Consider the following 15,839-nt stretch of genomic DNA (forward strand, 5'->3'; position numbering starts at 1 on the left):
ATACTTTTAGGAACATATCCGAAGGACAACACGGGGAATATACTTATTCAAAAAGTACCGTTGTGATTCAATGGACTAGGAATATTGGTATCTCTTTAGACTATTTGCATTTGTGCATACAGTACTTTCCATGTATTATATTAATATTTCTCAAAGATATTACATGTCTATCTAGTATTCGATTTTATCACTTATAAAAATACCTAGCGCAGAACTGCCCCCGAATCTTACCCGAGAACTGGCGCCATGGAGCACCAATGGGTCACGTTGTCTTGGTCCCGCCCTTCCGGGGGAAGGTTGACGTTGTGAATCTCCACCCACGAACTTCCTCTTTCCCAGCGGCCGCCAGCAAGAGACACCATGAAGGCGTCTGGCACAGTACGTATACCTTAATAAAATATTTGTTAATGCGGATAACGCGATACGATTACCAATCGTTTCACATAAGCATGTAAACTATCCATACGTTTGATCATTTTGCGCCGTGCTTTGATAAGAGAGTACAGAAAGTTCCCTTTTCTGAAAGGATTCGCATGGCAACATGGCGTCTCAATTTACGTTGCTTCAACCATGTGCTGTAGGGAGCCTGTTTAAAAAACCCGAAATGGGCAGAACTCAGTCAAACTCGCTGTATGTTTCGTACAGACTGCGTGTGCGCCCGTGTTAGTTTCGCGATGTAACAAAATTAAATAAGATAATTCAAGTGTAAAATGCTAGCTGAGTAGTTCTTTGATGCGCACGGCCCGCGTGTCCTGAGTTAATTTAGCTCGCTGGCTCTCAAGCCTGTGTTAGCCTGAACGTGGTGAGTGTCGTACATGTATTTGTCTTGGTAACCATATTATTGTCGACTCGTGTTAGTTTGTGACATGATGTAATTTACTGTGTATCACCAGCTAAGAACCCCCTGGCCGTTAGTTCGCTCAGCACTGCCGGTCCGTGTTCTCGAACTCGTTCCTAGGGACCCCTGTATACGGTGATTTTCACGATTGCAACCCCGGAATTTTACATTTTAAATCATTTTTTGTGTGATGGCCGGGACTCCTGTGCCACATTATCATAAACGGTTATGCATGCAATATCGCGTTCTCATTGTGCTTATAGCTTTGCTCTAGCATATTTGAAATAACACTTAACTGATCAAATTAAATACTGAGGTGAACGAGGCTCCTAATTGGTGATAGTGGCTAATGAAGAATTCAGAGGCAAATCAAATAACGAGCCAAACTTGCCTTGTATTGATAAGTCTAAGGGAAAAGTACTTAACTCCTGTTCAACAATCTTGATTGAGCAAGAGATTGACTGTAGCAAAAACCAGCATACACAGGCATCCCCTGGACCATGTTTGAGAATCGCTGTTGCAGGTCTCGAGCAATATTTGGTTGTCATTCTGTAGATCCAGTAGTATAAATTTGTGGAACTAGTACACAACGTTTAGTTGTGACAGTTTTAGCTGTTCTTGACAGCGAGCGGCGCGTTTGCACACAAAACCCAAAGGTCATAATTTACATCATTATTATGATCTTGTCTGGTGTGCAGAAATCAAGTCTGTGCCTTGTCGCCTTTCAGATTGCTGCTGTGCATCTAAAAGTGAAATCAAGGTTCTACAGCCCTGTCAATCCCAGTGGATTAGTGCACTATCGAAGGCTATTGTGATGTCACTTTGCTGATGCCTGTGATTGGTTGCTGACCCCTGCCCTCTTCCCTTCAGCTTAGGGAATACAAAGTGATTGGGCGCCTGCTGCCCTCAGCCAAGAACCCCACCCCTCCGCTGTACCGCATGAGGATCTTCGCCCCAAACCATGTGGTGGCCAAGTCCCGCTTCTGGTACTTCGTCTCCCAGCTGAGGAAGATGAAGAAGGCCTCCGGAGAGACCGTGTACTGCGGACTGGTAGGTCGGGGGAGGGGGGAGGGTCTGCCGGCGAGGGACGTGGGGGTGGATCTGTCTCTGGGATAAAACGACGTTAGACCAGCTGGATCGATTAGATCAGCTGGATAGATTTGGATTTGCAGCCTTGTATCTTGCGAGCTGCAGCGTTGTGACCTAACATTTTTCTTACAATTTGATGCCGATCTGAAGGGGAAAAAAAAGAAAACAATCGGAAGCCCACAGCTCGTATGCTGTATGCCCGCCCTGAAGTGTGGGGACATCCGCCTAAATGTTCTGTGTTGACGCACGCCTCCGTAGATTCACAGTTCCTACAGGAGCCGATTGCGTGGTGTGTAGTGTTGGTCTCCCCTTCAGTCCTAGCGCTGCAGGCAGACGGTCGCGCTGCAGGCAGACGGTCGCGCTGCAGGCAGACGGTCGCGCTGCAGGCGGACGGTCGCGCTGCAGGCGGACGGTCGCGGGCCGATGGAATGTTGAGCGTGCCTGTGTTCCGTCTCCCCAGGTCTTTGAGAAGTCCCCGCTCAGGGTGAAGAACTTCGGCATCTGGCTGCGCTACGACTCCCGCAGCGGCACCCACAACATGTACCGCGAGTACCGCGACCTCACCACCTCCGGCGCTGTCACTCAGTGCTGTGAGTCCCGCCCCTCCTCTGCTTCTCCCACAGAAGTGTGCTCTGAATTTCTGAAACATTTTCTTAATTAGTAAATGAAGGCAGCCGAAGACACGAACTCACCTGGTTTCCACGATCTGAATTGGTTTCAGATTTTTAGGTGAAGGCAAAAACCAGCAGACGCTGTGGCCCATAGGGGTTACCTTAGCGATCAAATCGCAGATACCCTGTCCCGAAAATAAGAGTGGATGCGATTTCATTTTAGAAGGAGCGTATACTATGCACACAAACCCAAAGAGCATTGTTGAACCTGTGCAGTGTTCTTGTCATGTGTGCGCAAAGTAAAAAAAGCACCTTGTCGCCTTTCGTTAGCTGTCGTGCAAATGGAAGTGAAATCAAGGTTCAACACGATTGTTTATGCAATCTGATTGGTCCTCAGTCATACTTACTCCACTCTGCGATAATTATTATAAATTTTTCATATCCCAGTGAGAATGGGAAGCAATTCAGTAAATCAGATGCTATTGAGTGTTTGGTTGGGCTTTTTGAAGCACTATCCAATGAAAGGGCCGGCCAATCAGCGTCCTTGGGCTTTGTAGCGGGGATCGATGCTGCTTGTTTGGAGGCGGAGCCTGTGGCTTTGTGTCACTCTGTCACTCACAAGCAGCGCTGTACACAGGCAGCTGTAAGTCACGCTGTAGATTCCAAACGTTCCAAAACTGATTTTCCCCCTGGCTCCAGATCGGGACATGGGAGCCCGCCACCGTGCCCGCGCCCACTCCATCCAGATCATGAAGGTGCAGGAGATCGCCGCCAACAAGTGTCGCCGTCCTGCCATCAAGCAGTTCCACGTGAGTCACCGCCGACCCCTCCAGATAGCGTCTGTAGAAGGGAGTGTTCATTTAGACTGGGGAAGCTGTAGTCTGACCAGCTGAACTGGACTGTGTGTTGCTTGCCAAAGGCCAGACCTGTTCTTTTTGCTTCAGAATTCTAAGTCAGTGTTCTAGAACTTAAGAAGGGTGTAAATGGACAGTGTTGTGATGGAAGCTGATTGGCTCTTGACGGTGTTCCCCTCTGAATGTGCATAATGCTTTACTGTAATCTAATGTGTCATTTCGTCCACAGGACTCCAAGATCAAGTTCCCCCTGCCCCACAGGGTCCTGCGTCGCCAGCACAAGCCCCGCTTCACCACCAAGAGACCAAACACCTTCTTCTAAAGGAAGTGCTCCTTACCTTTCAGATGCTCTTGTCAATAAACGAAAAAAGAAAACAAATCTTGTGCTTCTGGTTTTCTGTCTGTTGTGGGTCAATCCTGTGATTCTCTCTTGCCTCATTAAATCTGATCATCTTGAAATAGGAACGTAGGATCATATCCCCAAGACTTTTAATATGCTCAGTATTTCTGGATAGTGGGTGGTTCTGATTTAATGATTGCGGGAACAAAGTTCAGGACTAGAATGGTAATAAACGGTTTGCTGTTTGATTAAATTTACTATATACGTTTGTTAATTCACCACCATGTGACATTTTAGCCACATTTTTTGACAAGCACATCAGACAGCCAAAAACTGTTCTTGTGTTCCTATGAAACGTTTTACTGTGATTTACTCTGAGTGAATCGGTGTATGCAGTCAATTAGCTCATTCATTATCCATGGTCACTGGTGGAAACCAAAAACCTGCATACACACCGGCCATCCAGGACTGGAACCGCTCACCCCTGTTAGAACTCCGGCCCCTGATCAGTCAACATTCTTCTCTTAAGTCTAGATTTGTCTTCGCTTAGTGGCCAAACTGTGAAAATGCAATATGTGACTTGACGTGTGGCTCTAGGTTGGGTACTGGACCGTGGGGCCCGTCCACACACTGGAACAGAGCCTTAACAGTGGCCCCCATCCACACACTGGAACAGCCTTAACAGTGGGCCCCATCCACACACTGGAGCAGCGCCTTAACAGTGGGCCCCATCCACACACTGGAGCAGCGCCTTAACAGTGGGCCCCATCCACACACTGGAGCAGCGCCTTAACAGTGGGTCCCATCCACACACTGGAGCAGCGCCTTAACAGTGGGCCCCATCCACACACTGGAGCAGTGCCTTAACAGTGGGTCCTATCCACACACTGGAGCAGTGCCTTAACAGTGGGTCCCATCCACACACTGGAGCAGTGCCTTAACAGTGGGCCCCATCCACACACTGGAGCAGTGCCTTAACAGTGGGCCCCATCCACACACTGGAGCAGTGCCTTAACAGTGGGTCCCATCCACACACTGGAGCAGTGCCTTAACAGTGGGCCCCATCCACACACTGGAACAGCCTTAACAGTGGCCCCATCCACACACTGGAACAGTGTTTTAACAGGAGGGGCCTGTGCAGCAGTCTCTGCCTAGGGTTTATTTGCGTAAAACATGACAGCGTTCACTAGCTGGGTTGAGTGTGAAAAGTTCCAGTTTGAGGACAGAATCAGGTCGTGCGGCTCCAGAGCTACCTCGTGCCTCTGGGGTCTGGGGGCGATTCGGACAGTCTGTCGCCTCGAACCCACAACTGCAGCGGACCCATTCCGACAGCTCCTTGCTTTTCTCTTTTGTCAGAAATTGCATTTCAGTGCGCGGCTGTGGATTTGTGAACGAAACGGCGCGCTGTTTCTGTAGATCTGGAGAGGGAGCAGCGCATCAGTTCTGCTTATTATCTACAGACAAATGGGCAGCCTGAAAGGATCAATCGGAGCGCAAAACCACCCTTTAAATTAGCCAATCAGTGAGTCTGGGACAAATTTCTGGAAGATCTCTTTTGTCAGAAATTGCATTTCAGTGCGCGGCTGTGGATTTGTGAACGAAACGGCGCGCTGTTTCTGTAGATCTGGAGAGGGAGCAGCGCATCAGTTCTGCTTATTATCTACAGACAAATGGGCAGCCTGAAAGGATCAATCGGAGCGCAAAACCACCCTTTAAATTAGCCAATCAGTGAGTCTGGGACAAATTTCTGGAAGATCTATATGCACATTGTGTGTCTAAATTGTGCACTTTTTTTTTTTTCAAAATCCCAGGCAAATCAAAATAGCCGTTGGATTATTCTGCCAAGTCTGCAATTGGTCTTCAATCAGAAGGACCATAGGCTGGAAACCATGTTCTGGTCTGTGTCCAAATGCATAAATAGTCACTCGACTGAAAAGACTGACGTTTTACAAAAATGTCAGATCAATCATGCTTACAGTGGAAGAAAAATCGCCTTTTAAACAAGGAAAAAGAAAAGCGTGAAGTCCTTTCAGGTCACTGTTGCGGGGATGAGTTTTCTGTGATTTCCTAGGCCACAAATCCACTTCCAGGCAATTAGTGAACTGTTGGCTCCCTCTTGTGGACAAAAGTGGGAACAGTTCAGAATGTGAAAAATACCATTTTAACCTGCTTCGTTTTTGCTGTTCTCAGGAATTCGTTTTCTAAATACATTTACCTTCCATCCCCATTCCCAAACCCTCCCTTATTTTTTTCTAATTCAGGTTAAGCTATTTTTGTGATAATAGGATATATTACATTTTTTTTTGGTTTGCTGTTCTTCGGGGTTATTATGGGTGTAATCTCTATGGATTTTGTACTGAATTTGTACTTCGGGTTCTTGGTTGGTATTGTTGGCTTGCACCTGTGCTGGCCTGGGAATGTTTTTGCCTAGGTTCGGCATTAGCGCTCAGATTAATCGGGTGGATGTGCACGTATGTTTCTCCCGCACTGTAAAGCATAAGAGCGTCTGCTAACTTAATTTAATGTTGCGTCATTTAAGATGATGTTTATTTCACTTCATCTGTCAGCAACACTGTTTAATGCGCTGCTTATTGGCCTGGTTAAAGGCTGCAGCTAATTAATTTCATGCTATATTATATCCTAATCGTAACAGACTGCTTATATAACAAGCATCAATAGCTTATTATATATTTAGTTAATATTGTCTAAAAATATCCAACTGTCACACGGAGTGTGTAATTAGTTGCTGATGTGCCCTTTTGCATGAGCTACCAGTTCTAATGGGGAGATAGAATAACTGGAATAAAAAATAACAGCAATAGTCTATAGCCAAGGATGTAAAACCTGCTCCTGTAGTTTCCTTGTGTATATACTCTAGGTCTTTGTTCCAGCCTTAACTGCATTTCCTAACGTAAATTGAGCCGTTCATTGTTTTTAATTAGACACCTTCAACGTCTAATGACGGATGATTTACTCTCTCAACACCACATTACGTGAGAAACAGACGCACAAAAAATTAATATTCCATATTCATATTGTGATTTTTAAAATCAGTTGCATCGGTGCTCAGACAGCTAACGCAAGCGGGTCTGGGTTTAATACCAGGCCGTGGTGCCCGTGCACATGCTGGAAGAGAGCCTCAAGGTCTGTGCCATACCCAGCAGCTCCGGATTCAGTTTTTTTCACTCGTTTTTTGAGTGAAATTGAACAGCCAGGTGGTAAAATTCCATTAAAATACTGAGCTGCCCAGCAAAACACTGCTCATGTGGTGGTGCTATTTTACCAGGCACTGCAAAAACAGGGTTTTAAAAAGAACCATATTTTCTAAAACAAATTCAAACACTCGCTAAGTGGGACTGGGAAGTGTTCTGTTGATCCTTAATCAGAAAATCTTTTTTTTTTTTGCTGGTCCCCGTAGTCCAGTGAGCCAGAGTGTTCTGCGCACAAAGTGCTCTCTGCCTGTTCACGTTTCAGAAAAGCACTCGGTGAAAGTCACACCCGGGTCTCTCTGCCTCGGAGTTGAGCTTGGACGGGCGTGCGGCAGGCGTTTCTGCACGGTCCCGTCTATTTAACTCCCTTTCTGTTTGTTTTATTTCCAGGCCTATTCATCCCCGATCCCGAGAACTGTGTTGAAAACCAGTACCTGACACTCCCTTGTTTTAAGTACAGACTGTTACATCTGCCCTTGTGTGCGTGCGTATGTGTGTGTGTGTGTGCTTTAAAGTCAGGAAACAGCTGTGCAGGTATGTAGGTGAAGCCACCTCCATGTTAACAGGATCCCACTGACCCTCCTGTCCGGTAATCCAGGGTGATTATGGGTGGGGCAGTGGGGGTTTGGGGGTTTGTGGTTGTGGGGTAGTAGGACGCAGAGCCTCAGAGTGGAGTCCTCCACTGGTCTGCAGGCGCAAGTGAGTCATCTTGGCACATTCTCTGAGCTGCGTGGATCACTGCGCGTGGTGACACTGCTGACTCACTTTCCTGCTTCTATCTATTCTCAAAAAGACTGTGTGCCTGCCAAATGCGCAGCTGGACTGCAGAGCTGCAGAGTAGAGTCACTGCGCAGCTGGACTGCAGTGCTGCAGAGTGGAGTCACTGCGCAGCTGGTCTGCAGAGCTGCAGAGTAGAGTCACTGCGCAGCTGGACTGCAGAGCTGCAGAGTGGAGTCACTGCGCAGCTGGACTGCAGAGCTGCAGAGTAGAGTCACTGCGCAGCTGGACTGCAGTGCTGCAGAGTGGAGTCACTGCGCAGCTGGACTGCAGAGCTGCAGAGTGGAGTCACTGCGCAGCTGGTCTGCAGAGCTGCAGAGTGGAGTCACTGCGCAGCTGGTAGGTGTGGTAGCTGGCTGAAAGAGGCCATGCCCGGTTGCACACTGCTAAAATAACTGAAGAGCGGGAGGCTGACCTGCTCAGAGGCCCAGATGAACTGCAGAACAGGGTTCCCACGCTATCTCTGAGGTCAGGGAGGGGGCAGCAGCTCGTCAGCTGATCGTGCGGGCAGTGGGTGTCCATGCTCCTAGTTATTTACCCTTCTCTCCTTCTCGAAGGGCCGGGGGCCAAGGCTCACAGTGTCCCTGCCAGCTTGGAAATCACATCAAACAGGTGAGGAGGGACTTTTCATTTTCCTCCCTCCAGCCCATCAAAATAAACAGGGCTTGTTTGGGCAAAAGGCACATTGGGAAGGGCTCTGGCGCAGTGCTGTGCCCGTACCCCCCCCCCCCCGGCCCTTTGATTCTCTGCTGAACCGGCATGCTCATAGGGTCTCCACGCCACGTGTTTCTCAATTTCTTTGTTTTTCCTTTTTTGTTGCGTGTTTTTCGGGGGGGTGGGGGGGCGGGCGGTGCGGAAGCGCGCCCGTCAGAAGTACCGGCCGGCTTTGTTTTCATTGGTCGGGCGCTTTGGCCGAGAGGGAGTTAGTCTCGGGGTAGTCCCCTCCCTCCTCCTCCTCCTCCTCCTCCTCTCCCCCCCTCCCCTCCCCTCCGCTCCGCTCCGCTCTCGAATCGTTATCGTCCTAACAACAACAAACCCCCTGTCCACCAGCGGGCCTGTCTTTCAGCTCCTCCGAATCACTCCAAACCTCACCTGTCAGGCCGGGCCCTAGCCGGCGGGGCGAATGATTTCCTTGGCCCTTTTGGGAAAGCCGCAGAGACAAGGGGCGCCAGGTTCTAGGGAAAACGCACTTGGAAATGTTGATCATTTATTACAGCACAGTTTTCCCCGTGGCGACAGCACGTCAAAGTGCTTTCAGCCCCAGAATGGGCTTCCGCAGATATGCAGGCCTGCACTACAGCGCAGGTAATATACTCTACAGAGGCGTGATCACACAATCACATTTAATTCCACCATAGATAGTGACACAGAACAAACGCGTTTTCTGTCTGAATGGATTCTGGGCCCCAAATAATGATGACACTGCACACGCTGGAATTTCTACGCTGGATTTACAGTGTTGCTACATTAGTTGCTGTGGTTTGCATAGTTACCGTAGAAGTGACAGGCCCAGAGTTCCGATCCTGCAGTCTCTTGTGTAGGCCCTAATCGCTGAGCTGAGCTGCTGACTCATTATTCTGTGTGTGGTCCAGCCCACCCCAAGCCACCCCCCACTCCCCTGTACGGTGCACACTTATGTACCGATTCCAGGAATGGTGCAGACTCATCACTATTCATCAATACCATATGAGTCACATCACAAGGAAAGAGGAAAAAATGTATGTGCTCTGATTCCTTTGTTTGACTCTTGACTCCGGCAGTGTCGCATTGTGATGTCACAAAGGGCAGACACTCTGCTTGTGTTTAAGAGGTCAAGGCCAGGCAGAGGAGGCCCCTACCACCTTGCTACTGTTTCATTAAATGCAACTGAAATGCAACTCCTGTGCCCAGAAAAAGTCATGTTATTTTCTCTAAGGGGAGAAGTGGCTGAAAAGCAGGGAATTCTGGGAAACGGCGGGGTTAACGGTGGACAGACCGACGCTGTGCAGCTGTACGAGGCTCTGGCTCCAGCGGGAACGGCAGGGCTAACGTTTCACATTCTAAAGCCGTGTTTTACGCAGCCAAGCGCTCCTCAGCCAGTTCACACCCCGAAAATAAAGTTTTGGTGGGATTTCTCGTAATCCGTGTTACAGTTTTTGACAGCTGTTAATGATTGGGGCTGTGAAGTCCTCGCAGACCTGTGCTGGCCTGGCGTTGGTGGTCATAAGCATTCTGGTGAATTATTCTCATAAAACTTTACTGCGAAGCCATACCTCAGACATTCTTCATGCCCAGTGCCCATGGAGGCCCATTGAACTAGTGCACACACAAAAAAGCCGCCAGTTTCTTCGCTGCTGGGCTTTTTACGACATTGTTTGAGCTCGAATCCTCCTTGTGTGTCTCATCACTTGCAGGTTGCTATGGAAACGATGGCATTTGATTAGTAAAATTTAAGATGTCAGTGCAGATACTGGACTTCCTGTTCACCTGCCCTAAAAAAATACACACACACACGTTTTTGGTTAATGGTAAGGTAGCGGTTTTACCTTTAATAAACAAGCAAGGCGAGCTGTGAATTGAGCTTTTGTGCATCACAAATCAAGCACTCAGCGCTGACAGTCAGTAATTTTGCGAACGTGTTGAAAACGAGGCACAGTTATACGGTCCGTTGTACGAGCGTGGAATTTCTCCCACACATGATTTAGTAGGCAAAGACCCCGGCATCTGGGTGGTTCGTTCTTGCCTGCTGAACACCACCCATATGGAATCATGGAGTGGCTGCTGACGTTTGTCCAACATTCCGAATGTCGTTCCGTCGATTCCGTTATGTCATCCTCCTCCATTGTGCAGCGGCTACATTCGCGTTCCGCGGCTCTCTCTTAGCTGCATTGTGATGCGGTGCATTATGATGTCACACTTACAATTAGTTTGCATTACTGCAATGAGACTCTATTCGGGTTAATTGCGGGTATCAGTTCCCCACTAGCGCTTAGGAGACTGACAGTGAAGAACTGAGCTGTGACCATAAAAGAGATATTTAAGAGCGCTCAGTCTGCCCTTCTGCCTTCCCCCCATAAAGAAGTTATGTCCTCCTCTCGTTTTATTCCATCTCTTATTCTGTATATCATTCTCTTCCACCTGGACCCAAAATATGCCAGAAGGAAGAAGAAATGGAAAACGAAAGATCAAACAAACATTTTGATTCCAATGTGTGAAATAATGTGTTAGTTTTGCTCCAGTCTGGGTTTTTTTTCTCTCAGTTTTTTGCCTCCCATTGGATATATGATGTTTGCACATAATTACATCCATTAAATTATTTTAAGGAGCCTGTTTGTAAATGGAATTATTTATTAGTGTAACTTTATGAAGTATTATATTTTTTTCCTGCTGCCGCAGTAAATCTCCCTTTGAGCGGTAGGTTAGTGTATTGTGTAAAAAATAAATCTTTAGAAAAATAACTCATTTTCAAAGACAGGAGGATCTTTTATGGTCACTGAGTGCAATGAGCTTGGTTGTGTTGCGTGAGAGCCGACTGCTTACCCAAGATAGGGTGTCCAGGTATTGATGGGAATAAAAGCATCTGACTGTAAATGTGTGCTAATGGTTCCTCCCATTAACTGGATTGCAAGGACTCTACAGATTCAAATGATTATCTTTGGAGATTGTAGGGTGCTGTAAAAAAAAAAAGTGCTGGCATATTTAGCATTTTCATTAAACTTAACTGAATCTGATATTTTGTTGGACATTTAATGGATGCTAGGCAAGATCAGTGTTAACTGAGAAGATCTTTAGGCCCTTCAGTGAATTAGTTTAGCCATTGTCAGGTACCCCATTTCTGCTGAAACAGTGGCCATTATGGAGCAAGAGTGACCCTTTTCTATTGCTTCTGATTAAAGCATTTCTTTTCCATCCCACAGTGAGAAACCAACCAGACGGCATCAGGGTCAGCAGTTCAATCCTGAGTGTGAGGGTTCATCTAATGGAAAAAAAAATAAAATACCGAACTTTCCCCCGGTCCCAAGCGTCCCGTTAAATCCCGTGGGCCACGCTGCTGATTTGGGGGCGCACCCTGGCCCTGTTGCAGCGCTGCAGCCAGCCTCCCCGGGGCCGGCGCTGGGGGCGGTGCCTCTTGGCCAGCAGGACGTAGAGCAGCGGGTTCACGCAGGGGTGCATGTACTGCAGCAGCGTGCACACGAAGTAGAAGGTCTCCCAGGCGTAGCCGTGGCGATACAGCCCCAGGTAGACGCACAGCTCCAGCACGTATCCCGGCAACCAGCAGACGGTGAAGGTGGCGGCCGCCAGGAAGACCATGAGGGAGGCGCGGCGGGTGCTGCGGGCGCCGGCGGCCGACAGGATGGGGGCGCGGCGGAGGACGTGGCCCAGGCGGGCGTAGTTGAAGGCGATGACCAGCATGGGCAGCAGGTAGTAGAGCACGAACTGGCTCAGCACCACCTGGTAGTGGTGCTCCTGCACGGTGGGCAGGCAGTAGGAGTGGTCCGGCGCCTGGCCCGTCTCCATGGTGGCGAAGATCCGCAGCGGGACGCTGACGAAGAAGCTGGAGGCCCAGACCAGGACGAACATGGCGGCCAGCAGGTCGCGGGACGGCGGGCGGTAGGGGTTGGTGACGGCCATGGCGCGCGCGGCGGACACGGCGCACAGCGAGTAGGTGCTGGCGGCCAGCGAGAAGGCCAGCAGCACCTGGTACACCTTGCAGGAGGCGTTGCCCAGCGCCCAGGTGAAGCTGAGGGCGGAGTGCAGGGTGAAGGGCACCAGCAGCAGCGTGAGGACGTCGGCCAGCGCCATGCTGAGCAGCAGCGCGTCCAGCCGGCCCTGCCGCAGCGCCCCGCGCTTGGCGAACAGCGAGAACGCCAGCAGGTTGGCGCACAGGCCCATGCCCAGGATGGCGCCGCCGGTGCAGGCGAAGATCAGCCCGTACACGCTGTGGTGGTCCGACATTCCGCCCCGTTTCCAAGGAGACGCGACTGCAGGAAACTCCGACCGGCCTCCTGCCCCCTCATGGACCGCCTCCTTGAGCGGGTGAGAAACACGTGCCTTGAGATTTATATTTCACCCAATTAATCCATCCATCTCTCTCTCACAATGTAAAATGTATCATCTATATATCTATATATATATTCTTATTTTAATGATCTAGTTGCTTACTTACAGAATAGTCCGGTAACACCCCAACAACTTATATTCCACAGTAAATATATTTGTTTATGTCGCTGTCATATATCCGGCATATGGTGATTCTCTGGACAGAGCTCTCGCTCGCTCAGTCAGTGTGCCTGGATACTGCTGCAGTGAGAGTATATTAGGTGCGGGGAAGGAGGGGGAATTGATTCAAATTATTTCCTAGTGACTGCATGTAAGAGTGTCACGTGTCACAGAAATGAGGACTTTCTGCAGAATATTCAAAATGTGGTCACATGGTAACATTTTTTAAACCACTGTTTGTATGATCAGTGTCTCTGTTCCTGTAGAACTGTTGCCTTACAATATCACGTGGGTCATGATTTTCTTTATTAAATGGTGTGTGGCACAGTGGCTTGCTGATGCTTTTTTTTGCAAAAACCAAACGATTTAAATTCTTTTGTGTGGGTTCTGTAACCTTTGTAATAAGCAGAATTAGAATAGGTTTTAAGGATCGTCAGGACCTCACCATACGTGCTAGCAGATAAGTACTCCTACATGGAAACAGCCCAAGAACTCCATTACCCAAATGTATATTAATAACTTTGGCCAATAAAATGAAGTCAAAGGCTAAGACAAAGGCTTAGACCGCACTGCATGATCGAACCCTGGCCACCTCCCAGCCGTTTCAAACGGTCCTCCAGTGGCCTTTCTCATTTGGAATAGAGTTACCCGAACGAAGCCAAATCCCATTTCAACAAATTTGCGTTTTTAGCTAAAAAGATGTGTATTATGTCTGACTTCCCCACCAGTTCTGGAGTCCTTCAAAGAGAGAGAGCGAGAGAGAGAGAGATCAGCGTGGGCTAGCTCGCCTGTCTCCTGGCTGGGCTGAGCACATTCTATTCGACTGAACGTCTTCCCTTCGTTTGCCATATTAATTCCGAAAGATTCCGACAGCCGCTTTCCAAAAGGAGCCTGAGTTATGTCTGAGTTATGTCGTGCTATATTATCATTTTAATTGCCATTGTGCGGTGCCCAGTTTGAGACCGTCTCACCTGGCTCATCCATTAGAGCCTGGCAGCCTGACTGTACCCTCTCTCAGATTTTATGTGCTGTGCTGAAGGAGAGGAATTTCGATTATGGGGAATATTGTTCTTTTCCCCAAAAAATATTACCCTGCTTTCGTGGCACTGTAAAGTTTTTTAGATATAGATTTTGTTGTTTTTTCCACATTTGTGTTATTTTGTTTTATTCCTTTCCTAATTATTTTAGTGTTTGCTTGTAACCCTGTAAAGCCCAGATTTTTCATACTGTGGTTATGCATGTCATAACGCCTCACATGTATACACATGTTGTTTTCTGAGTTAGAGTTCAACCATTATTATTTATAATGCACCATATGTAAAATACTTTATAGTTTGACCTTTGTGATCTGTTATTTCTTCTCTCATTTCCCCAGCTTTACTAACATATTTGTGTGTGTGTTTTTGATCAGCCTTCATTCACAGTTTCAGTACTGAAAGGACAGGTACGCTTCCCATTAAACTCTAAACACTTATTTGAGGACCAATATGTACCGATTTAAAAAGTTCTCCGTCAGAGCTATTCTTGCGCTGAGCATTCTGCCGTCTGTCGCTGTACGGTAGGAATCGGGCGAAGTGTGTCATAAAAGTAAAACGGCATCGATTGTTTTTTTTTTTCCATTTTATTTTGCCTCCTTCCTGTGCAAACAACACGGAGGCGGGATCCCTCTTCCACGCTCGGTGCTCTCCCGCTGGCTGTCAGCGGCGCATGGATTTCTCCTTGGGGGACAGCTGTGCTCTCTCCTGATAGGGAGGCTTTTTACCGCTGGGCTCCAGAAGGCTTTATGGCTCAGAGATGGGGAGATTGCTGACCACCACTTTGAGCTGGTGACATCGATCCATTGAGCTGGTGACATCGATCCATCTGCTTTTCCTCTCATTAAAGGGACCAATGTACCTGTGCTTGGCCGTGCAGCCCTGGTTCCCATAATGCACTGGGAACAGTGTGGCTGAAAGACGCCAAATAGACTACAGGAATCAGATCTATGAGCTATGAGTGAGAGTGTTCACCACTGCTGTCTTGCTGAAGTATGTGGGTGGCTGGGGTGTTGGGGAGGGGGGGGGTCGTGTCTATTGTGTGTGTGTGCGTGCGTGTGTGTGTGTGTTTCCTTACACACAGAGTTGTGTAACTGTGTCTTCTGCCAGATCACGCAGACGAAACAGAGCCCCTTGGGGGGCGTCCAAGTCCAGGCTTGACGTAGCGCGAGACGCTCTTCTGTAGGTAAGTGAGAGGCGCAGACGGACGGGACGGCCCGTTACAGCCATTATGTCATTATGTCATTATGTGGTCTTATGTTCTTATGTTCTTATGTTTCGATTATTTGCGTTCCAGGCGAAACACTGGGAAGCTTCATGGATTGATGTCATTCTTATGCAAAAACCCCAACAAGAGCCAGAAACTGAAATACTGTGTACGTGTGCCATACTGCATGACTGCAGAACCCTGTGACAGCCAGTGACTGACATGCTCTGCGCTGTACGTGTGCTACACTACATCGCTGCAGAACCCAACGACAGCCTGCGACTTCAGACACAAAGACAAAGACGAATGATAACGAGTCCAATCCGCATTGTGTTAATGAGTTCTAGCAGAAAAAAAAAAAATTATGAACAAACTTAAAAACACGTGTTAGAGAACTCGAGCTAGAGCCTGGGGGTAACAAACACCTGGGGGTTCAGCACCAGGAGTCCCCCAGAACGATGTAGGGGCGCCCCTAGCCTGAATGAGAGAGGCTGGCAGAAGGCCCTTCAGAGGAGACCGCTCTGATACAGCGCACTGCAGCGATGAGACAGGCCTGAGAAAAATAAATCTCTGGGTGCTGGGCGCTACATGCCAGCCCGATGCTTCACTACGGACTGCCGTAAATCTGTAACACCCCCCCCGGAGCCCGAATAGATCGGCACGCAGACACAGGCCCGGCCC

General features: G+C 48.4%; 2 protein-coding genes and 2 non-coding genes across 4 annotated transcripts; 3 read left to right on the plus strand and 1 right to left on the minus strand.

Annotated features, from left to right (window-relative positions):
• The first annotated feature begins 219 nt into the window (after positions 1–219).
• LOC135245612 (large ribosomal subunit protein eL20) lies at positions 220–3,771 on the plus strand. Its single transcript, XM_064318750.1, has 5 exons — positions 220–378; positions 1,709–1,888; positions 2,388–2,517; positions 3,238–3,347; positions 3,622–3,771. The coding sequence occupies exons 1-5, from the start codon at positions 361–363 to the stop codon at positions 3,712–3,714; spliced, it is 531 nt and encodes a 176-aa protein (XP_064174820.1). The 5' UTR covers positions 220–360; the 3' UTR covers positions 3,715–3,771.
• LOC135246169 (small nucleolar RNA SNORA68) lies at positions 1,475–1,609 on the plus strand. The gene has a single exon (XR_010327531.1). It is a non-coding gene; the product is annotated as a small nucleolar RNA SNORA68 (small nucleolar RNA).
• Positions 2,775–2,907, plus strand: LOC135246168 (small nucleolar RNA SNORA68). Its single transcript, XR_010327530.1, has one exon. It is a non-coding gene; the product is annotated as a small nucleolar RNA SNORA68 (small nucleolar RNA).
• A 7,955-nt stretch (positions 3,772–11,726) lies between the features above and the next one.
• LOC135246058 (galanin receptor 2a) lies at positions 11,727–12,653 on the minus strand. The gene has a single exon (XM_064319550.1). The coding sequence runs from the start codon at positions 12,651–12,653 to the stop codon at positions 11,727–11,729; it is 927 nt and encodes a 308-aa protein (XP_064175620.1).
• Between the last annotated feature and the right edge of the window lie 3,186 nt (positions 12,654–15,839).

The sequence above is a fragment of the Anguilla rostrata genome, chromosome 19, assembly GCF_018555375.3.
Source record: "Anguilla rostrata isolate EN2019 chromosome 19, ASM1855537v3, whole genome shotgun sequence".
Classification (NCBI taxonomy): domain Eukaryota; kingdom Metazoa; phylum Chordata; class Actinopteri; order Anguilliformes; family Anguillidae; genus Anguilla; species Anguilla rostrata.